Consider the following 25,029-nt stretch of genomic DNA (forward strand, 5'->3'; position numbering starts at 1 on the left):
TGAAAAATTATAATTGGAAAAATTTCAACTATATGTGAATTTGCCAAGAAAAAAATTTTAAAATTCTATGAGTGTAAGTTTTGTAAGTGTTCATTACAAATTTTATTTTTGACAATTTCCATCCTTGTATATATGGCAGATACAAATTCAAAACTATTTTTAAAACATTTAAGGAGTATTCTAGGCAGCCCTCTGAACAGAACTTCCTGTGATAATAAAAATGTTCTATATCTGAGCTGTCTAATACAGTAGCTACTAACCACATGTGCTACTGCACACTTGAAGTGTGGCTAATGCATCTGAGAAACTGAATTTTAAATTTTATTTAATTTAAATAAAGTTAAATTTAAATAGCCACATGAAGATGGTAGCCATTGAATTGACCAGTACAGCTCTAGCATATGATACTAACCAAAAGCACTACTGTGCATAAATGTTTAAGCAACTGCAGAGATTGAAGTTATAAAAACAAATGATTTTGCCACCGCTAAATCACAATGAAAATAATTTCTAATGTAAAAAACCTAGTACCAATTCTTACGGAATCTTATCTATATCATATTAAATGTTTTGCACATCTTTATTTTAGATTTTTTCTATCAAAAAGAATTCCATTTGGTTACTATTTATAATAAAGTTACATATTTACATATAACAAAATAAGCTCTTTATGTGCTAAATGGAGGAACACAATGGACTTTATGTCAAGGCCTATATCCCCCTCCTTTTTAAAAATGAGTTAAGCCACTGACCAGGTTGCAACATCTTTCAAAAAAGATTGGAACAACAGGTTTAAGAGATAAGAGGAGTTATTTTCTAAAGAGATTATGGGGACATAAACCTACCATGACCATTTTCCTTTGTTCATACAGCTTCTGTAATTGGTAGGACTTTTCCTCTGCTTTGATGTAGCCTTTTTTCACATCATCGACAGCCTGTCACCAAAACAAAGGCAGGAAAGAAAGAAATGTAAAAATCACTATCAAGTACATTCTTAATAGAACAGAGACAGATTTATTTTCAGAATAACTTTTATGCATATGGAACATCGCATCACTGGTGTACTCTGCCACCTGGATGTGTTTATTGGAATAAGCAGCATGTACGGAGTGTCTGGTATGTATTCAAGGATTGTTCTAGGCACATGAGAAATCTGGTTTCTCATGTTAAGAGATTTAAACTCTGGTTAATTTATATATATGGAACAATTAGAGAACATTAAAAGATAGCATATAATACTGTATTAAAGGTAACAATGAAGTAACAAAAATGTGTGGTTTAGATAATAAGATACATGCAGTCAGAACATGAGAGCTTATTGCTAATTGTAGTTATCAAGGAAGTCTTGGTTGGGCCCACATTGAATAGAAGAATCTACTAGCTATAGTCAGGAAACAGGACTGGGTTTGAGGTTAAATACATTCAGGAGACAGATTTGCCTCATTTGAATAAAGGGCATATGGTTAAGGGACAATGGAAGATAATGCGCTGGAGGGATAGGTTAACAGATTAGGAAGGACCCTAAAAAGCAGGCACAGGAATTTAGACTTAAGGACAGTAGGGAGCTAAAATAAGCAATTAAAAAACATTTTTTTTTAAAGAAAGATTGATTTGTATATGAGTGTCAAACGAATTAAGCTAAGGAGAGAATAAAATGAGAGACAGACGATGATGTCATACTTTAAGCACGAAATGAAACAAGACCTTAAACTAGGGGAGCAGCAACTGGAAGAGAAAGTGATAAATCTGAGACCATGAACCAAAAAAACCCCCAATAGGACCCGACACAAGCATGAAGATACTTATTCTAAACAACTCCTGGTTCAGCTAAATGAAATATGCATCCCCTTCCAAACCTCGTTCCACCTCAATAAAAATTTTTTTTATATATTTTTTAATTATTATTATTATTATTATTATTTTTTACAGAGAGGAAGGGAGAGAGGGATAGAGAGCTAGAAACATTGATGAGAGAGAAACATCGATTAGCTGCCTCCTGCACACTCCCCACTGGGGATGTGCCCGCAACCAAGGTACATGCCCTTGACTGGAATCGAACCTGGGACCCTTCAGTCTGCAGGCCGATGCTCTATCCACTGAGCCAAACCAGTTAGGGCAAAATTTTTAAATCTAATAGCAGGAAAAACTGATCATTGGGAGAAAAAAAGAATAAATAGAATCATTTGTCCAGGGCATTCAGAATCTAACCTCAGTGAGTTACTGCAAGGACAACTCTATGCTGGCACCCACTTGAACTCTTATTAGAAGACTGCCAACTTCCTTACGGTAGAAATCATTCCCATAGTCTTTTAAGGGGAAAAAACTTGTATAACAGAGTGAGTTCGTTATTGAAGTCAAAAGAATAGTTCAACTTCTAGGTATGTCACTTCAGTAAGTCACTAAAACCCTCTCAGTCTTTAACACAAGGAATAATATTTATCTCATAGGTAGACAACAAAATGAGATAACAAATGTTAAGAGTTTCATAAAGTGTAGATAGTTACTATTATCATTGTTATTACCATCATTTAGCTGTTAAGTTCTAAGAACCACACGTGGATATTAACATGCTGCCTAATGGAAAGATTATGCCCATTCCTCCCCAATCCTAGCCATTCAAATGAGGGCTCACTTAGGCACAGAGAATCTCGTCACAGAGATCAGGATGCTCAGTAAGGATGGCCACACAATGTCCTGAAGAACCTGGCCACTTGTGTGTGTTTTATTTAACCACCAAAAGTCATGACTGCTCCAGGCCAAATTAAACCAATTACTACAGGAAAGCTGGGAGAGAAGTAAACGGTAAACAAATACTGGTCTATCTATTTCATTTCCCATGTAACAAAGTGTGATTTAGCTAAGAGAAAAGGCTTTTCTGATGGCCAAATGAAAATACTGCTTTTATTATTATTCGTATCCCCAATACCTAGAACTGTATCTGACTTGGAATAGCACTTAAATATTTGAACATTACCCTAGCACCCGTGGTCGGCAAACTGCGCTTCGCGAGCCACATGCGGCTCTTTGGCCCCTTGAGTGTGGCTCTTCCACAAAATACCACGGCCTGGGCGAGTCTATTGTGAAGAAGTGGCGCTAGAAGAAGTTTAAGTTTAAAAAATTTGGCTCTCAAAAGAAATTTCAATCGTTGTACTGTTGATATTTGGCTCTAGTTAACTAATGAGTTTGCCGACCACTGCCCTAGGATAGAAGTGGGTCAGTGAACATCTACTCCAACAACTCTAAGTGAACTATTTTCTTTAAAAAAAAATATTTTTTATTGTTGATAATATTACAGAAGTTTCCCATTTTCTCCCCTTTTACCTCCCTCCTCCCAGCCAACTATTTTCATAAGGGGCAGTAAAAATGTTCTCTCGTCTCCTCTTTCACTTCTAATCAAGATTATACTGCTTGAGGACGTAGAGGGGATAAATAAGTGATGGGGGAAAAAAAGATTATATTGCTTGACTACCCATGTGACTCACCAATTCTTCTTCCACAATAACCAAACACCAACTCCTCTCAATTCATGCAAACATTCATTTTGTAAAAACGCTGACAGTTCTCATCTGCTACTATCTCCTTTCCTGTTCTTTGTCCTTGCAGGTTTACGCCTTTAAAATGCCATTACTATTATTTTAGCAAGCCTTCAGGAAGGAGTAGCTTAAATGTGTGTACAACCTGCTAGATTTAACCAGAATTTAAATACATTCTACCATGAATTTCAATATTACTAATTTTTTTAAGGAAAAGGCTCATTATCATCACTATTATCTCATCAACTCTAAGATGCTCATTTTTTCATAATTTATCATCTTTAAAATTGGGATGTATCTTACAATCAATGATGTGTCAGTTTAATTGGTAGCTCTTTTCTCTTTCTTAGCAGCACATAAAATAACAGCGCATCTTACAATTGATGGCATCTTGGAATTGATGAAATACCCACTGTCAAAATATGATATAAAAAATAATTAAAACTAAGAGGAAAAAGTTAATATTACTTTCTAAATGGCATAAATGTTTACCTAGTTAAGCAAAAAATCATTTGAATCCTTGTGCCGTGTTGGGAATGTAAAACAGTGTACATAGCTGCTATGGAAAACAGTATGGCAGTTCCTCAAAAATTATAAATAGAATTACCATATAATCCAGTAATCTCAATCTGGTCATATTAAAAGCAGGATTTTGAAAAGATTATTTACACACCCATGCTCATAATCCTATATAATAAAAGGCTAATAAGCAAATAGACCGAATGGCGGAACAACTGAACAACCAGTCGCTATGATGTGTGCTGACCACCAGGGGGCGTGTGCAGAACATAGTGGGTGTTGGCCGCGGTGGGATGGTGGCGGTGAGTGGGGGCTCCAGACCAAGGCAGGGCACCAGTTGCTGTCATCGGGGCGAGCCTCAGGTGGTTAGTGAAAATTCTTTGCTCCCACGCACCGCGGTCCTGCCGGGTGCTCGCACCTGCTGCTGGCGCCCGCACCTGCTGCTGGCACTGGTCCCGCCCGCACCTGCCAGCGCTGGCCCTGCTCACACCCGTTGCCGGCACCGGAGCCGCTGCTTGAGCCCACTGCTGGCCCCCGGCACCAGCCCCGATCGCTCGGCACTGTCAGCGGGTGGGAACGGCAGCTGCTGGCCCTGATTGCCCCTGAGGGCTTCTCTACCTCCTCCTGCTCCTGAGGGGCGATCAGGGCAGCAGTCAACTGCTTGCACAGACTGACAGCGCCGGCCCCAATTGCACCGTGCTGTCAGCGGGTGAGAGCGGGGCTGGTGCAGTCAGCGCGTGGGAGCGGCAGCGCGGGAACAGGGCTGCCGGCAGACGGGGGACTGGGGGCTGCGGCAGGAGGGGCCAGGCGGGGGCCCAGAGGATGGGCTGAGACCGCCCCCCCCCCCCCGTGCCCACCGCAGCCTCACGGCCCACTGTTCCTTTCAAGGTGCACGAATTCGTGCATTGGGCCCCTAGTAGTATTCCTAATAGCCAAGTGATGGGGAAAAGAACCAATGTCCATCCACAGATGACTAGATAAGTAAAATGAGACATACACATACAATGAAACATTTTGCCTTAAAAAGGAAGGAAATCCGGTCCATTGCTATAACATGAATGAGACATTATGCTAAGTGAAATAAGCCAGTCACAAAAAGATAAATACTGTATGATTCCACTTACATGATCAGGAAGCAGATCTTAGCAAAGCTATGCTAAGATTATGCCCTATGTAGAGCCTATACTTGAACCAGATATTCTGACTCCTAGCTAATGTTCTCATTGCAACAATACAGGGCTCTGCTATAAATTCATTATTTGTAGAGTCGTAATAATATAAACGCTGAATACTGATTTAATAAATATTATAATATGCCTATATTAGGAAGATAGGAGAGATGAAAAGGTACAGGTATTAGTAAGAATGGAGAATAAAATGGAGCTAGAGTCTCATTTTTTAGTGGGAAATGAAGAGATACTGTCTGAATTTGAAAAATCAAGTAGGAGCAATATAACCAAGTTATAACAGAGACATGGACGCAAATATGAAAGAAAAAAAACAAAGCTAAAGGAGGTGAAAGTGATTGCCTTTGTGGGGAGATGAAGATAAGTGGGGGCAACTAATATTTTTTATAATAACCTACGTAGAACTACATGATGCTTTAAACTCTATGAATATGATGCTTTAAACTCTGTGACTGCGTAATTTTGGTAGAAATTATTTTAAAAGGTATATAGCCATAATGCTCATTTTCTGTTGTTTAAATAAATATATTTTAAACTCCAGCATATCTTCACTTCTTAAGCTTATTTATATTTTGTGAAATGGGATAGCACATTTTACAAATTTAACTAAGATTCAGGAGGCAAAGCAGGTTACCCAAGGATTGACACTGAATTGGCAAATTACCCACTACATACAAACAGATAAAAAAAAAAAATCAGGCCTTTCTAGGAAGATCAATTCACCTACCTGATGAAAGAAGTAGGTAACAGCAAGGTCATTGTCATTTAAGAGGATTTCTTCTTCTGTTGTAAAAAGCCACTTTCGAATGGTCAGGCAGGTGCCTGGCACAGCTGATGTGTAATTCTGGACATAGAGTTTATGAGGAAATTCATTAGGTGCCAGCTTACGTACTAAAGAGAAGACAAAACAAAGAAAGCTAGAGTGAAAAGATATATAAGGAATTTCCCTAGTGTAAACTGCAGATAAAATATAAACAGCCAGATAAAGAATGGCAGATTATCATTAACCAGGACCCTGGCTTAGATTTCTCAGGGAGCACTTCCTCAGGATTAACCATTTGTCTAGCCAAATCTATCCCTTGAAACTATGACTATGGCCAGTCGGGCTCAAACTGACTGTATTCTATCACCTGAATGACACACTATTCAGTTAACATGCCGACTCTGCAGACAGCATCTACTACAAAGTCTATTAAAATATCTGATCCATTATCTAGTAAGTTACAGTGATGTCCATTCAACATCTTTAAAGCAAGCCTCTCCTCTTACCCAGCTATGATGCTTTCAGAGTCTCTCATGTGGTAATTCTCAATGAGCTGCTTTTATTGTTAAGAGTTGAAAGGCTCTCCCCACCCCACCCCCAACTCTAAGACATTCATCCAGTGAAAAGTGTCTTCTGAATAAAGTTACTTCCTCTTTTTAATAATGCACAAGCAGGATAAAACTCTACCACTTTTAATTTCTATATTGATTTTCTTTGAAAAGGCTGTTTTCTTCTTTTGATTGATGGCTACTTGGCTTTCTAACACTGCAAAAGACAGATTTAATATTTCCTATTTTATTAACTAAAGTTTAGAAAAGAAGAATAACATTAGAATCCAAGTGTCCTGGTTCCCTGGCAATCCTTTGTTTTGTTTTTAAAAAGCAAGCGAGAATTTATTGACCGCAGCAAAAACATACTTAGGACAGTGAAACAAGGACTTTTGCTCCCCTGGCTGCAAGTCTCATAGGTCCTTTAGAGGTAAGGGGATATGTGCCTGGGAGGGGGAGAGGGGGAGGGGGAAAGTGGAATGGCATGGTGTGCTCCCTGGAGGGAGAGTGCCCCTAGCAATCCTTTGTAACATTTCTATCTGCCTCGTTAGACTGTAGGGAGTTGGCAAGATAAAGAATAGGAACATGGCCACTTCAGGGAGAATCAAAATTATTCTACATTGACCTGGGACAGGAGGCCAACCCAAGCCTACCAACTCCCCCCTTTTCTGAGATGAGGAAGATCTGATTAATTAATATTATGTCATTTCTGGCCTTAGCTCTGTGTGTGTGTGTGTGTGTGTGTGTGTGTGTGTGTGTGTGTGTGTGTGTTCGGTGTGAAAAAGACCCATACACTGTAGGAAACAATTAGGAAATCTATGTCATTCAGGGCAAGCACTCAGACTTCCTCCCCTTTGTGGTTTCAATGCAACCAGTGTGACCAACATCCCTAGCTTTTATAAAATAATATATAAGGCAAGCTTCCTGTCATGATGTAACAAAATTTCCTAGGAAGAGGATATCTATTTACAAAGAAACTTAAAAGATATGCATTAAAGCAATGTCTTTTAAGCAATTTATCTCTTTTTAACTCCTGAAAACAAAAAACTAATCTTAAAAATCTACAAAAACCACAAAGCACACTAAAACAAATAGTTGCTAAATAGAACCACCCCTTTTTGTAAGGCTGTTTCATTGGAATGTAATACTTTTGAACCTCTGATTTAAAAGAACCTCATGAAAGTATCCCACTTCAACCCTGGGTGCAAGTAACTTATACTTACAAAAGAGGGAAGGATCAACAGTGACCAGATATCCTTTGACTTGGACTTAATGGGATTTGCCTGGTCTGCTTGTTGGAGTCCGTCCTAATAAATAAAATCTCCCCTTGGTCTGCAAGCTCTTCTCTAGGCAAACAGTTTCAGCCTGACAGTATTAGAATAAAAACCCTCAAACAGAACTTCATATTAGCCACAGGCACTTACCAAAGGAATGATTGATCACTTCAAATAAGGCAAAGTAATTCACTGTTGTACTGTCCATGCCAACCTTTGCTGCAATAGCCTAAAGTATAAACAGGAGAGATTAGTTTCAAGAAAACTAAATCAGCCAGGTTGGCGTGGCTCAGTGGTTGAGCATTGACCTATGAGCCAGGAACACAGTTCGATTCCCAGTCAGGGCACATGCCTGGGGTTGTGGGCTTGATCCCCAATGTAGGGCGTGCAGGAGGCAGCCAATCAATGATTCTCTCTCATGTTGATGTTTCTATTCTCTCCCTCTCCCTTCCTCTCTGAAATTAATATATATTTAAATTTAAAAAAGAAGACTTGAGCAGACATGAAGGAGCTTCCACTGGTCAAAGATGGAACAATCTGAATATCACAAAGATAACATATGCTATTGATTAAATCAGGCTGTGTACCTAAAAACCCACACAATACTAAAAAAATAAAATAACCTCCTTGGACATCATTGGAATCAACTAAGGCACCACTTCTTTACTCTGAAAATTGGCAATAAAAGGAAAGAAATATTTACCCCTCCCTTATCAAAAACTGTACTTCCGGATAACTAAATATCCATAGCTGATAAGAAAAAGTTCTTTACAGAATAAGTCTAGTTAATAAATGTGAAGATATGAGAGAATTAGAAAATCAACACTTTACAACCCTTAATGAAACCACAGGTAAGGGAGCAATCATCGGTGATACACTCATTTGAGAAAAGATCAATGGAGAACTTTACAAAGGAGAGGCAATATGAAGAACACAGCACCGATTATGACGTATTCTTATCAAAATAGCTGAACCTGAATCTAATCAAGCCTCCAGAGAAACCTTCCATCTATAAAAAATATAAGGCGAGAGCAAGACATACTAAATGACACGAATACATAAAAGAAGCAAACAAACAGATAAACTCAGAAAGTGGGACATTCCACAGGGCACAGACCCAATTTCTGAAATTACACAATGACATGGAAAACAAGTTGGAGAAGGGAAGACAGACTGCTCTATTTTAAAACAAACATAAAAATCAAATGTGATATAAAGACCTTATTTAGATTCAGATTTTAATCAACCAACTATAAAAAATCGATAATTGGGAAAATTTGATTGTCGATTTGTTATTAGTTAATATCAAGGAAATCCTGTTAATTTTTTAGGTTTGATAATGGCTTTGTGGTTATGTAGGAAGAATGTCTATATTTTATAGAGATGTATACTAAAATACACACAGGTCCAATAACATGGAATTTGGTTTAAAATATTCAATCAAAGGGGGGGAAGGATATATAGTGCAAATGTGGAAGAATCTTGATGATGATTAAGTGAGTGATGAACAGACAGAGGTTCATTGTCCTATTCTGTTTTCATGTGCGTTATAAACTTTTCTTACAACTAAAAGGGGCGAGGGGACTAATCAAAACCACTACTACCTGGGATACCTTTCTTTCAAGGAGGACAAAGTAATTTCACATTAACATAACAACATCAACAACAGTAGCTAATATTTAATAAACTTATATGTTAGATACTCCAATCACTTTATCTGTATTAACTCATTTAATCTATCTTCCTTAGCTTTGAAACATGCAATGTCAAGTCTACTGGCTCAAGTTTACTTTACCTGATATACTTGGTCTGTAGTACTGTTCTTTTTAACCCTGACTGTAACTGTTGTTCCATCTGGTAAAGCTACTCGCAGCTCTACGTCAGACACACCATTGTAGTTCTGGGGAGAAAGACACAGAAAAAGAATGTATGACCCAGTATATCCTCATTCTCCCTGTAACGTGCAAGCTAAACAACATGTGATAGAGAGAAAGTGAGTTCCAATGAAAAGGGGAGAAAAGACACCTTATAAGTCAATACATTTACAAGCCATTAAGCTGACTTTAGAGTGTAGCAGCAGTTAACCTTTAAGATGAACAGGGAGAAAAGAAATATGCTGAAGTCATGTTCACATTTTAATACATAAAACATGTGAAACAGACTAGGTCAAACACAGATGAGATTTTTTGCTTATTTTCAAACATTCAGAAGTCACAAATAAGAAGACAACTGAAAGCTGTAGTTTCAACCAATATTCTCTGATTTTATATGGTTAGGCATGTTAGACTGGCTCAAGAAGTACCATAAATTCCTTTCTGAATCCTGAAATAATGACACCTTTGAAAGGAAACTGATGAAACTCAGGAATCTGAGTTAGGCTGATGCCCAATTTTCTTCTAGCAAAGAGTAAACAATACTTATTCTCCTTAATTTCAAAGAAATCATTCACTCTCACTGGTTTTGATGATTAACACATTCCTTAAGAGATTTCTGATCTTGTCATTTTTATTAGAGAAACAACTATGTAAGAACAGGGTCCATCTTCATTTACCATTAAAAAAAAAGTACTATTTATTGCCTAAAACCATCCTAAACATTACTTTGTTATAAGCCCTTGTCTATAATAAACTTAAAATCTAATTGGGAAAATAAAATATAAAATAATCAGTGGATAACACACTACTTAATACTGTAATATTACATATTCATTCTTCTATCAGTTAATATTTATGAAGCACCTACAATATGCCTGACACTGTGATAAGACACTGAGAATATAAAGATGATCAAGATTTAGCTCTTGTTCTGGAAATCTCATGTATAGCATGCTGACCGCAGTTAACAATACTGTACTGTACACTGAAATTTGTACATCTTAAGTGCTCTCACCACATAGGGAAGAAATAAAGGAGCAACCAGGTGATAAATATGTAATTACTTTGATTATGGTGACCATCACAATGTACACATACATCAAAACATCAAGGTGTATACCTCAAATATATACAATTCCTATTTGTCAATTATACCTCAATAAAGCTAAAAAACGATTCAACGCTTACCTACAGGTGGCTCACACTAAAAATATAAAGTAACAGTCTGAGCATATATATAAAAATTAGAGAATGAGAGATTCCAACAACGTGTTAATTTGTACTGACTGCAAAAGTTCTTGGTGGAATGAAAAATTGATGACTTCAGTAACAGGGAAAGCTTCCAAGAGAAGGTGGACCTAGCACTAGGTCTTGAAGGATAAGCAGGACACATAGAAAAAGATTGAAAAATAGGCATTCTCCATGGTGGGTATCTTTAATTTGTTTCTCCCACATTGAGCCAAGAGGTAAACAGTCACTGTAGGGGTAGTCACTTACCTCGTCCGATTCGGACAGGAATTCCTGCATGATGTCACTCTCACCAATGACTCGTATTGAGCACACTGCAGAAAACAAAGAGAATCTGCCATGAGGCTCTAAAATCAAGAATATGAAGTCAAGTACATATCAAGGTTTAAGTGCAAATCATTAGTACCAGGCAATACCTAACATATGATATTTTAAGACACAAGAAGCATTCATATCAATATGAACTAGGATAGAGGAGTAATAGAACGTACAAAACTGTAGCTTGCTAAAAATATTCAACAGCCAAAGGAAGTCACCCAAAAAAAGGGAAATAAAAGTTCAGCAAATCTAACTTCGTAGTCTTGTGTGAACTATTAACAAGCCAGACAACAGAGCAAGGGTAAGGTCAGTTAGAAATAAACCAAACACAAAACTGACATACAAAAGGAAAGCTATCTACTTGCCTAGGAACAGGCTAGCTAGAGAATCATAAACATTTAAAGCCATTTTGGGGAAAATGAGTAGGTAATTAAGTATTAAGCTGAGCACATCTTGTCACCTCACTAATTTGAGCTTCAAAACAACAACAACAACAAAAAGAAAGGAGGGAAGGAAAAAGGAAAGCAGGCAGGTGGATAGCTAATCCTCTAAATCTAAGAAAGTTAATTTCCTGACACTCTCATGAGGATGGCAAATTACACTGATGATTTTACTTAATTTTATTTTAAAAAATTGTACCATTTCTCATTTCCCAAGGGCTGTGTTTAGAGGCCATTCCCTGCCAGATAAAAAGCTAAAAACAAATGAGGAGGTTTCACTACATCTACGAGGAAAGTAATTTTTCTTCAGGGATAATAAAGCTCTCTCCCAAAGTTAAAAAAAAATTTCAACTAGGTCAATTAGTTCTTACTCAAGGACACACGGACACAGAATTACAAAATGCCACGTAAGACCATTATTCTATTAAATTCGTATTTTCAAGAAAAGCCTGTTGCTCAGCTAGCAAAGTATGTTAACTCTATAATGTAGTGAAGAAACAAAATGAACTATTTTAGGGGGAGATCTGTGTCCTTTCCCCCAACTTTCTAGATAAGCAAGTGCTTCAGTATCTACATCCACAAACTCCTTATGTACTGCTTGGAAGTCCTAAGATAACAAATAAGTTTCAATACTTCTACCTATAACCTGCTTAGGACAAGGAGACTTCAGGTTATCTAAACTCAGCCAACCTATCTCTGGACACATGTCAGAGGAATGTGGAGTTTTCAAGGAGGATATGCCAGTAATACTGCCCACTTAGCTCCCAAATCAATTCAGCATGCTGTTAAGTCAGTTTGTGTGTGTTTGCTGGCAAATAATATAACCCTATAAATAGAGGTCCTAATCAAAACTAATTATGCATTTTTTCTGTTATGTGTTCATTGAGTCAATAAAATAGGCTATTAATCTTAATTGCTGTACTGGACATTCAGTCTTGGCTTCAAAGCTCAGATCATCCAACACCTATAGTCAGAAACTTAACTTACTTTCACTACTATGTTTCATGAAACTTAGCTATGCAGTTTAAGAGTTGCAACATATACCTAGACCCTATATCTACTCAAGACAGTAGAGTTTTACAGGTCGGCTTACCTTTTTCTAGATATTCTTCCAACCCTCGTCGTCGGGCATCTAATTGCTGTTCTGATAAAGAGAAGGGCCACTTCCCTGGAAGTCGGGGAAATGTAAAGTTGGCAAACTCTCGCTTCAGGTTTTGGTGTAGGATGGCAAACTCCCGGTACCGTTTAGAACACAGCTGCCTCCCTGCCATGTAAACATTGTATACCTGGTGAGGAGAAGAACAAAAAAAGTCTATTTAATACAAATTAAATCACAGAATCATCAACAGTCAGGCTCAGATTGATATTGGTGAGGTATGTCTCTAACAGAGAATATGTTCAAGGTGATTGTAAAATTAAGACCTATTTTTAATAAACATGCCAGAAATTATATGTATAAAAGAAGACTACTCCCTTCAAAGGGACCATGATCTTATTTTTGCTACTAAAATGACCTCCAACACACTGTTTTAAATATCTTCAAAGGTAATTATCAGCTTTAAGGGTAGATTTTATTTTCAGAAAGTTAAAAGTCATTTGAAGTGAACGTGGTAAACACTATGAATGAACAAGCATGCAAGCTGTTCTTGTTAATCGTAAAGTATGCCACTGATATTTGTGTGTGGCCCAAACTTCCAAAGAAAAGGGCTAGCCCTAGCTGGTTTGGCTCAGTGGATAGAGCATTGGCCTGTGGACTGAAGGGTCCCGGGTTCAATTCCGGTCAAGGGAATATGCCCAGGTTGTGGGCTCGATCCCCAGTGGGGGGCATACAAGACGCACCCAATCAATGATTATCATTGATGTTTTTCTCTCTCTCCTTCCCTCTCTGAAATCAATAAAAAGAAATAAAAAAAGGGCTAACGATGATGTAAGCAATAGTGGCCTTTTTTTATCAAATAGACTTTTTCAAAAATGTATTTCCTGAAGTCAGATATACCTGGTTTTGATCCTCTGCCTTCCATCATTAAAACAGGGTTACTGAGAAATTAAAGAATAAGTGTACTCTAAGGACCCCCTCGTAATAATAGTTATAATCCTCATAAAGAAATTTTTGTCTATTGCTCACAGAGGCATGCCAAGTTTCTAGAACAGGACATCTGGCACATAGCAGGCACTTAGCAAATATTTGATAAAGAAATGAATGCATGTATGTGCAATTCCTGAATATGTGTCTTTATAAAGGAAAGTGGTGGGATGTATAATCAAAAATCATCAAATAATCCAAGTTACTTTTTATTCTTAGAACTTATAAAATAATGCAGATAGGAATTTTAATCCCAAATCACATTATAGCTTAGCAAAAGTCATTCAGAATTTTAAATGTATACAAAACAGGTCATTTATTCATGTAATCAAGAGTTAATCACTGAGCCCTGACCAATGCTGCTCAGTGATTAGTGTCGCCCTGTGCACCGAAGGGTCGCTGGTTCAATTCCCAATCAAGAGCACGTACCTGGGTTACAGGTTATATCCATGGTTCTGATCAGGGGCACATGTGGGAGGCAACCAATTGATATGTCTCTTTCACATGGATGTTTCTATCTCTCCGCCCCCTCTTCTTTTCCTCTCCCTCCCTCCCACCCACTCTCTCTAAAAAACTCAATGGAAAAGGTATCCTCTGATGAGGATTAACAAAACAAACAAAAAAGTTAATCACTGAGAATGTATAGTCTAAGCCTCTGCCTTTCCTTCAAGTTCAAGAAGAACCTTTTCCATGCTTCTGTGATTTAGGAAGCATAAATTAAATGCAAAAATAAAATATTCATTCAACCCCCCCCCCCAACTCTCCCCCTATGATACCTCCCCAATTAAAAGCAAAGCCTCTAATCACTATCAAATAGCATGCAGGAATGTGTATGATCCCAATCAATGTGTTTTCTTCCTGTGATTATCACTCACATTTGTAACTGATTGTAATGAATCCTACATATCACCAAGTATTGTCATCACAGCTCTCTAACGTACAATAGCATTCCGCTCATGCAGCCCTCTGGAATCCTCCTCACTTCACCCTGCATTTTAAGTGCCGCTGAGGAGTAGGTGGTATAGGTTTGGTCTAAGAAGGCTGGGCAGTTTCAGGGCTTCTCAGTGAGTTGCTCTGGAATAGGGCCATGCCCCACACTTTGCAGGGAACCTCACGGGAGAGCCAACAGAAATACCACCTTTACCCCAATCTCCAGCAGACCCAATCTCTGAGCTTCATAGGCTCCACCTGCCCGAGTACTAGGGGCTACACCGTGCTGAGGTCAGAGAAAATCTGGAACAGACTCAGACCTGTGGCTCCAGGGCAAGGAAAAAGACCATCTTCCCATAAGTCTGATCGTCACTCCCCATCATGTGAAATCAGTAACCCCATCCTCCTGATTATTCCAGAGGCTCTTTCCAGGACTAGCCTTTTCAGTGTCCAAGACTGGCAGAGAGAAGCAAGCAGAGACAGAACCTTGGGACATTTGCTGACCTGCCCCTGGGCCCTCTGCTGGTGAAAACCAGCCGTGGAGCACAGCTTAGTTTTTCCCAGGTGTAGCCAAGCCCAGCAGAGGCATTCACAAACGGTGGATCCCTTGTAGCTGAGGACAAGTTGCCGGGAGGCCAGGAACCTGCAGACCAAACGGCTGACTTTGGACAGCATCAGAGCAGGATGCAACACACTTCACTTTTTTCTTTATTTTTATTTTATTTTTTTGCTATTTGTCTTCTCTTTTCTTCTTCTTTTTTTCCCTTAATATTTCATATTTCTCTATTTCCTTTTCTTTTTTAAATATATTTTACTGATTTTTTACAAAGAGGAAGGTAGAGGGATAGAGAGTTAGAAACATCGATGAGAGAGAAACATCGATCAGCTGCCTCCTGCACACCTCCTACCGGGGGTGTGCCTGCAACCAAGGTATGTGCCCTTGACCGGAATTGAATCTGGGACCCTTCAATCCGCAGGCTGACGCTCTATCCACTGAGCCAAACCGGATTCAGTTCTTTAATTTTCTAATTCTGTTTTCTTCCCTTTTTGTTTTTTAGAATTTTCCCCCTGGTTTTCTTTTCCTAATCTTTTTTTCTTCTTCTTTCCTTTCATATATTTTCTCATCTTAATTCTTTTGACTTTTATTGTATTTTTTTTCTTTTCGTTGCTGCTGTTGTTTTATTCTGTGTTTTTTGTTTGTTTGCTTTGCCTTGTTTGTCTTGTTTTATTCTGTCAGTACCAGTACAACAAACTGCATGATGTGGTCAGAGTTGAGCCTCACAGTCAGTAGTCTTAGGGTTGATCCCACACAAAAATGGGCCAACAGCAATCAAGACCCAATTATAACAAAAGGGCCCACATAATCCACACAAGGGACATTTCTAGAGCATCCAGCTCAGGAGATCAAGAAGACTGCACCACTGGGTGCTGTAGGACACTTACTACATAAGGATACCCCACAAAGACTAGGAGTCACAGCATTTCTATGTAATACATAGAAACAAACACAAAGAGACAGCAAAAATTGGGAGACAAAGAAACAACCCCCAAATGAAAGAAAAGGAGGAATCTACATAAAAAGAGCTAAATGAAATGGAGGGCAAGCAATTTATCAGATATAGAGTTCAAAGTAATGGTTAGAAGGATGCTCAAAAAACTTAGAACTATAAGGAAACTTAGTGAGAACCACAACAGTATGAAAAGGGAAATAGAAACCATGAATAAGAACCAGTCGGAAATGAAAAATACCATATCTGACATCAAAAATACACTGGAAGGAATTAACAGTAGATTGAATGAAGCACAGGATCGAATCAGTGGGTGTTTAAGTCTACCTTGGGATACCTTGGCTCTCCCAAGGTAGACTTAAACACCCAATGAGAGCAACAAAAACCAAAAAAGAAACAAAAAGCAGGAGGACAGTTTAAGGGAACTTTGGGATACCATGAAATGTAATAACATCCACATCATAAGTGTACAAGAAGGAGAAGAAAGTGAGCAAAGAATAGAGAATAACTCAGCTGTAGGCTTGATACCTGGTCCTGGTCAGGACACGTGCAGAAGGCAACCAATTGATGTCTCTCTCTCTCTCTCTCTCTCTCTCATTGATGTTTCTTTCTCTCTCTCTCTCTCTATCTCTCCCCCTCTCTTCCATTGTCTCTAAAAAAAAAAAAAAATCAATGGGAAAAGTATCCTCAGGTGAAGATTAACCAAAAAAAAGAATCATAGATCTAAACATAAGAATAAAAACTATGATGCAGCCACTTTGGAAAATCATCTGGCATTTCCTCGAAAGGTTAAATGTAAGACTTACCATATGACCCAGCAATTCTACTCCTAAATATATATCTAAGAGAAATAAAAAACAGATATCCACACAAAAATATGTACATCATCTGACAAACAGATAAATCAAATGTGGTATATCCATACAATGGAAGTTTATTTGGTTGATACAAGTTACAACATGGATAAACCTTGAAAACATAGATGATTTCATCTATATGAAATATCTAGAACAGGCAAATCTATATAGACAAAAAGTAGATTAGCAGTTACCTAGGGCTGGTGGAAATGGGAGGTATAAAGAATGATGGCTTAATGGTATGGAGTTTCTTTTTTAGGCAATAAAAATTTTCTAAAATTGACTGTGGTTATGGTTGCACAACTCTGTGAACATACTAAGAACTACTGAACTGTACAATAAAAATGGGTGAATTTATGGTATGTGAATAATACCTCAATAAAGTTATTACAAAAACAGGGAGCTAAAACTATAAAATTCTTACAAAAAAACAAAAGATTTGTGCCCCTGGGTTAAGCAGACTTCTTAGAATACAAAAAGCATTACCCATAAATGAAAATAACTTATCAACTGGACAAACTGACAAAATTTAAAATCTATGTTCTTTAAAAGACACTATTAAAAATAAAATAAAAAGGCAAGCCACAGACTGGGTGAAATATTTCACAAAACATCTACCTGCCTGATAAAAGACTTATATCCAAAATACATAAAAAACTCTTACAACAAAAAAATAAGACAACCCAATTTTTCAAATTCTCGGTCAGAGCACATGCCCGGGTTACAGGCTTAATCCCCAGTGGGGGATATGCAGGAGGCAGACAATTAATATTTCTTTCTCTCTCCCCCTCTACCTTCTTCTCTCTCTAAAATCAATAAAAACATATTTAAAATAAATCTGGATAAAGGACCTGAATAGACACTTCTCCAAAGAGGACATAGAGCCAATATACATGTGAAAAAATGCTTAACATCATTAATCATAAGAGAGATGCAAATTAAGTTACAATGAGATATCACTGCACACCTGCCAGAATGACTACCATCAATAAACCAAAAACAACAAGTGCTGGAGAGGATATGGAGCAAAGGGAACCCAGTGCACTATTGGCGGCAACGCAGACTGGTGCAGCTACTGTGGAAAACAGTATGGAATTTCCTCAAAAAATTAAAAATGGAACTGCCTTTTGACCCAGTGATCCCATTTCTGGAAATATATCCTAAGAGTCCCAAAACACCAATCAGGAAGAATGTAAGCACCTCTATGTTCATAGCAGTGTTACTTACAACAGCCAAGATCTGTAAACAGCCCAAGTGCCCATCAGTAGATGAGTGGATAAAAAAGCTGTGGAATACTACACAGCTGTAAAAAGGAACTCACTTTTTGTGACAGATATGGGGATTATAATGCTAAGTAAAATAAGCCAGTCAGAGAAAGACAAATACCGTATCTCACTTATATGTGGAATCTAATGAACAAAATAAAATGATGAACAAAACAGTACCAGAATCATGGATACATGGTACGGTCTGACAGGTGTCAGAAGGGAGGTAGGTGGAGCAGACGTGATGAAAGAAGGTGAAGAGAATAGCCAAAGAACATGTGCATAGCCATGAACACAGACAACAGTGTGGTTAGGGCCAGAGAGAGGGGAGGGTGGGGTCTGGGTGGAGGAGGCAAAGAAGGAAAAATGGGAGACATATGTAATGTCAACAATAAAAATTTTAAAAATAAAACAATTAGTAATATCCATCTTTCTCTGAAATTTGCAGAGGTTCCCAAAATCTTAGTTAATTCCCAAAAGGGTTTCAACATCCAAACTGCTCTACCTTAGGACCTGACCTTGATTTCTACTCCTTATAGCACTTGTAAAACACAGAACTCTAAATTTTATGTGTATGCTTCTGAGAATACATAGACCAGGCTGGCATAAAATCCATGTGCTATCATCTCCAGCTAAATTGCAGATTAGTCAAACATTTGATCCTTCTGAAATTTTCTAGCTTCCTTGTTTTTCTCATCTCCCCACTAAAGAGAATGTATCATAAATATCTAGTGGCCCATTCCTATATAGGGGACAAATCTCAGTGTCAGAGATTGCAACTTTAGTTAGCAGGTCAGCTTTAAATACATGTAGATGTAGTCTGTTTATATTAACAGTACTCATTGCCTTTTTTTTTTTTATCCTCGCCTGAAGATATGTTTTTATTGATTTTTAGAGAGGAAGGGAGAGAGGAAGAGAGAAACATCAACGTGAGAAACATCTATCGGTTGCCTCCCCCCCCCCCCATAAGCCTCGACAGGGGATTGAACCCACAACCTAGGCATGTGCCCAGACAGGAATCGAACCTGAACTTTTTTATGTATGGGATGACGTTCCAACCAACTGAGCCACTCAGCCAGGGCATTTTTTTTACAAAGGCAAATAAAGCATACTGCAACCAAGGGAAAATTAGGTAGACTGGGCAGTCAGTGGCAATTAGGTTTTGAAGAACAAACAAAGGCATTCAGGAAAGGGACTGGCATACATCACCCAGAATTCAAGATGGGCTTCCTGCATATCTACAACAGCAACAGAATGGAAATGGGTAAAATAACTCTCATGAATTGCATTCAGAATATAACTAGGGCCTTGGGAAAAACCAGAGTTAATAATTCACACAGCTATCTCCAAAGAAAATGAAAAAGAACAAGGTCTGAAGAGAAATAATAGCGCATTTGTAGGTTCTGAAGTGGACAAACCGAATTACCCAAATATTCTGGAGCACACCACTTTTTAAAATCAATCTTACTCTATAGCTCTACAGAGTCAACAGTGAGAGATATGACAACCAATAAAAAAAAACAAAAAAAAAACTTAAAACTGAAGGGAATAAAATTCAATTATGCTTATGCAGAAATAGGACTCACCCTGGTCGGGTAGTTCAGTTAGTTAGGGCATTGTCTCAATACACCAAGATTGTGGGTTCAATCTCCAGTCAGGGCAAATACAAGAAGCAACCAATAAATGCATAAAAAGTGGAACAAATGGATATACTGATATTTCTGTCCTTATCACCCTTCCCCTCTCTCTCTAAAAATCAATAAATTTTTTAAAGAAGTATAAAAACAAAAAGAACTATAGGATTCTTCATTACCATAGCTCACCCCCTGCACAATAAATCAAGTTTAGTGTCTTTGATTTATGTGTAAACCCACCTTCCTGGTAGGCAAACGGACCTGTTGTAGTCACTTATTCTAGTGCTCTAATATATGTCATAAATGATAAGATTAGGGGAAACAAAAGCTGGATGTTTGAGGGTTGAACTGGGCTGACACTCACCACAAACTTTTCACCATTCTGCTCCACATGTTTGTATGTGGGGACCGATATGGGCACTGCTTGCTTTTCTGTGTAATCATAAAATGATTGTCCCAACGAGTCGTCACTGGGATCTAGGTTATCTGCCTCATGAGGAGGTACAGATAACACTGTCAAGATCAATTCCTTCTCGCCTGCTCGGATCAGGTCCACCACCTGCTTGTGTGTTGCCCCCTCAACATTCACGCCGTTCCTAAGGGGAAAAAGGGAAAAAGACAATCCCATAAACCAGAAGGGCCCAAACACTTTGTATCTCCACCCTCCTGCCCCCACCCCAGTGTCACACAGAATGAACCATAAAATCAAAAGATTAATTTGGTTCCAGAAAAGCTGTTTATGTTTTTATAGATCACTAGAGGCCCAGTGCACAAAACTCGTGCACTTGGCAGGGGGGTCCCTCAGCCCAGCCTGTGCCCTCTTGCAGTCTGGGAGCCCTTAGGGGATGTCCTACTGACAACATCCCAGGGGAGCAGGGCCAAGCCATAAGTGGAACATCCTTAGCGCTGCCGCGGAGGTGGGAGAGGCTCCGGCCATCGCCGCTGGGCTTGCTAGCCAGGAGCCCGGCTTCTGGCTGAGCAGCGCTCCCCCTGTGGGAGTGCACTGACCACCAGGGGGCAGCTACTGCATTGAGCGTCTGCCTCTTGGTGGTCAGTGCACATCACAGCGACTGGCCGTTCTGCCGTTCGGTCAATTTGCATATTAGCTTTTTCGTATATAGGATAATGTGCTTATGGCAGGGGTGGGGGATTGGGAACAGGTGAGCGAACCTACCCTTCCTCTATGCCAGAATCCCACACACAGCTTCAGGAAAACAAAGGGAAAGAGGGTGAAGCTGAGGAGAAAACAAAGCTTTTAAAGCTTGATAGTCCAATATCCTCGTCCTATCATATATATGATACAAAGTGGCTTTTAATAATCCTGCCATCTGAACTGTATTTTGTCCTTTTTAAACATCCTAGAAATTCTGTTGAAAGGAATTTTCAAAAAATGCATTCCATTAATTTGTAAAGATTCAAAAAGTATGGCTTAAGATAATTCTTTTACATTTATATCTGACTTCCCCCATATCTTCAAATTAGTCAACTTAATTTTCCTTTATGACAAGTTTCATTACCTTGGGACTTTAATGGTTTACGTCTTCATACACATTAGTTTTTCAAAAGGCAGTGCGATAATCCCTCTAAAGTTAAATGATCTGATCTAACTTCTTTTGTTCTCCCAATCACTTCTATTAATCTCAGAGTTCTATCTACTAATATTCTGCTCTGCGCTAGCTCACTTAAAGCCCTGTGCTCTTAGTTCACACTAAAAAATATACATCTAAGGCTATATAGTAAATCAACTTATTCATTCTCCTTCCTATTTCACTCTGTTTAAAATGGCTGAAACTAGGAAAAGTATGAGGTTTGGAAGAACAATAATTTTGTCAAGAAAGATGCTGAGTCTCACAAAACTCTCTCAGCAAACCGAACTACCTTCCCAGAATGCTGAGCCAGCCTGCTGTCTCAGCAAAAACCATCAGGCAGCTGGCTGGCCCAGAAGTTCCCTCCATGGCTATCCCAAGAGAGTTCAGAAATACATACCTGGCCTCTACTCAGTTTGATAAAATCTTATCTACCCTTTAAACTTTTTCAGTCCTGTTCCAAACCATTATAATTTTACCTTCCTGAAAATGATGCTAAGTTTAGTAATAAGTGTTCTACAAACTTTTCAATCACTGGAATTGTCTCTGTCAGAATCTGGTATCCGAAACATCCATTTATATAAACAGAACAGACAGATCACCCAGCTAGCCTCCTTCCTTATTTTGGGTTTAACAATCCAGCTAGTAAAATTCAGCACTCTTGACATTGTACAACCTAAATAACTTACACACACACACACACACACACACACACACAGTAATTTTACAACTAGCTAGCTCTCCAAGAAAATAAAGAGCCCCTTCCACTGATGGGAAATTTGGACTTCTAAAATTCAGGTCAGATCAGACTGATGACCAGGTAAAAATGGTCAACTCTGACCAGAGAGGGGGATAAAATAAAAAGAAAATGGGCTTTGGAGCTAGATCTACAAATCCCAACTCTGCCTTTTAGTATCAGAATTGGTCTTGATAAAGTTATTTAACCGTTTTTAGTGTTGCTTTCCGCATCTGTAAAATGAGGACAATAATAAGTCCGTAACAGCGTCGTTGTGAGGATTAACGCGTAATAAAGTGTAACTTGCCTGAACACTCCTATCAGAAGGTATAAAAAGGAAAGAAGTACTATGTACCTGTTGGTTATGTAGAGATTTTGGTTAAAGAAAAAATGGAAACCTAAGTAAAGTTAGGGATTGGCAAAAGATTTCATCTAAATCTTTGGTCTTAGTAGAAGTTGTGAGAAAATGTTTTGCTGGTAGAATAAAATTGAAAAAACAAAAGTTGGAAATCAATATAGAGAACTTCATCTATCCCTAGGAATCTTATCTAGTGCACAATACCCTTGTTAGTTTTAAAAAAAAAAGTGAGGAACACTAATACTTTGAGATGGAACAAAATACCATGGATACTAAAACAAGAGTTTTATATTGCCCTAACTGGTTTGGCTCAGTGGATAGAGCGTCAGCCTGCAGACTGAAGGGTTCCAGGTTCAATTCTGGTCAAGGGCATGTACCTTGGTTGCGGGCACATCCCCAGTAGGGGGTGTGCAGGAGGCAGCTGATCGATGTTTCTCATTCTCTATCCTTCTCCCTTCCTCTCTGTAAAAAAAATCAATAAGAAAAAATATATATATATAAAGGCTTTTATATTAATGCAATTTTATGAGCTGCATATTTGTGTGTGGGGGGGAGTTTAAGAATTGATGCTCAAATCTTACTTTTCAGCTCCCTAATTTTTTCTGTTAAAGCATTTTTAATCTGGGGGACTCTGTTGATAGGCTTGGGGGGTCAGTGAACACCTACAAAATTTGCATGTAAAATGGTATTTGTGTGCATATACGTATTTTTCCCCTGGGGAGAGGGCCCACAGCTTTCATCAGCTTCAAAAAGGAGAAACGTTGAAAACTATTGCTTCCAATGCACCTCCACCCATTCAGTTTTCAGTTAGAATACACTGCTCCTTGGGTCACTCAAAGAAACAAGCCCCAAAAACCATCACAGAAACTTAAGTGAAGCTTACTTCAAGAGCAGCCACGAGAGCAAGGGAGCTTGCTTAGATTTCACTTCTTAGTAAGACCACGCTTCAAATTAGCTATAATCCCCAAAACCTCTTTTAAAAAGAAGGGAAAAAAAGAAAAGACTACCACTGTCACATTCTAAACACACTTGCTAGTATTTATTTGATGCAACTAAAGAAGGAATGCTGTATATTCCATGATTTAATATAAAAAGCTGGAAATTATTTCATTCTTCAGAGAATGAAATGAAGTCAGTAAAAACCCCAGGATGTCTGATTTCATAAAGGGCCCTCCCTCCTCAAGAATCAAGAGGCCTTCCAAGTCATAAAGATGTTTATATGACATCCTCTTTTTCCACAAGAATGCTACCACACCAGGCTCAAACTAGGTGGGGCCCAATGAACCATTCTGAAGGCATAAATGAATGTAAGCTAGAAATTCTGCAGTCAAGGGAATTTTCAGCAACACAGACTTCTGGTTCAAAACATAGGCTTTTGGAGTCACACTGACTAGTGTACCATTTAACAGATAAGACATTATTCAACCTCACTAATCCTCGATTTCCTAGTCCATAAAATGGGGCTAATAGTACCTAGAGCTATCAGAGTTGTTGTGAGAAGTAAAATGCGATGAAGCTAGAACATGGTAAACACTTCATAAATAGTAGCTATTCATGTGATAGCATTTGTATCACTTATGCAAGCAAGTTAGGTAGTATTTTGGCCTCCTAATAATACAAGCCACTAATTTTCCTTGCCTTTCTTCTGTCTTGGCAACATAATCTAGTTGAAATTCATTTGAAAATAAAGCACTGAGCTGTCAACCAATGATAACGGGATCACAAGATCATCACCTTCACATGACAACTCCATCAAAGAACCACTAAGTCCTACACCACACAAAAGTAGCTACTGGCCAGTAGGAACAATCCAACAAAATTTTATTTCCTTAGGCAACTAGATGATACTCAATGTACTCTGTCTTCAGCACTATAAAGATACAATTTTAATGAAATTCTCCTCTTTGTTTTTTATCCTCACCTAAGGATATGTTTTTATTGATGAGAGAGAGAGAGAGAGAGAGAGAGAGAGAGAGAGAGAGAGAGAGAGAGAGAATCAGCTGCTTCTGGCACACGCCCTGACCGGGGATTGAACCTGCAACCTTCTTTTTTTTTGGCGTATGGTATGATGCTCCAACCAACCTAGCCACCCGGGCAGGACAACATCCTCCCCATTTTTTACATAAAACCAAATTTGGCCCCATTAGAAAAGCTTTCAGCTAGCTAATGGGAGTGGCTTTAAATAAGACTTTTATTCAACTAAAGTTAGCCAGCTGAGGAAATTGCAAAACTAATATAAACACTCCCAGAAACAGGAAAAAGCTCTAAATAGTCAGGATTTGTTTTTGTACAGTGCTTGTACAGGAAACTGTATATAATGAAACTAGATATGGATGGAATATGACAGAGCCAATCATTATATGTACCA

The 25,029-nt window shown here is 38.5% G+C and overlaps 1 protein-coding gene across 1 annotated transcript in view; it reads right to left on the minus strand.

Moving 5' to 3' along the window:
- Positions 1 to 25,029, minus strand: part of SNX27 (sorting nexin 27) — a 48,345-nt gene that overhangs the window by 8,981 nt on the left and 14,335 nt on the right. The window contains exons 2-8 of the mRNA XM_079761578.1: positions 20,346 to 20,577; positions 12,798 to 12,990; positions 11,196 to 11,260; positions 9,620 to 9,724; positions 7,975 to 8,053; positions 5,967 to 6,130; positions 846 to 935 (exon numbers count right to left, since the gene is read on the minus strand). Coding sequence (XP_079617704.1) covers positions 846 to 935; positions 5,967 to 6,130; positions 7,975 to 8,053; positions 9,620 to 9,724; positions 11,196 to 11,260; positions 12,798 to 12,990; positions 20,346 to 20,577 — 928 coding nt within the window. The remainder of the gene's footprint in view (positions 1 to 845; positions 936 to 5,966; positions 6,131 to 7,974; positions 8,054 to 9,619; positions 9,725 to 11,195; positions 11,261 to 12,797; positions 12,991 to 20,345; positions 20,578 to 25,029) is intronic.

The sequence above is a fragment of the Cnephaeus nilssonii genome (genome assembly GCF_951640355.1).
Source record: "Cnephaeus nilssonii genome assembly, chromosome: 21".
NCBI classification, from domain to species: domain Eukaryota; kingdom Metazoa; phylum Chordata; class Mammalia; order Chiroptera; family Vespertilionidae; genus Cnephaeus; species Cnephaeus nilssonii.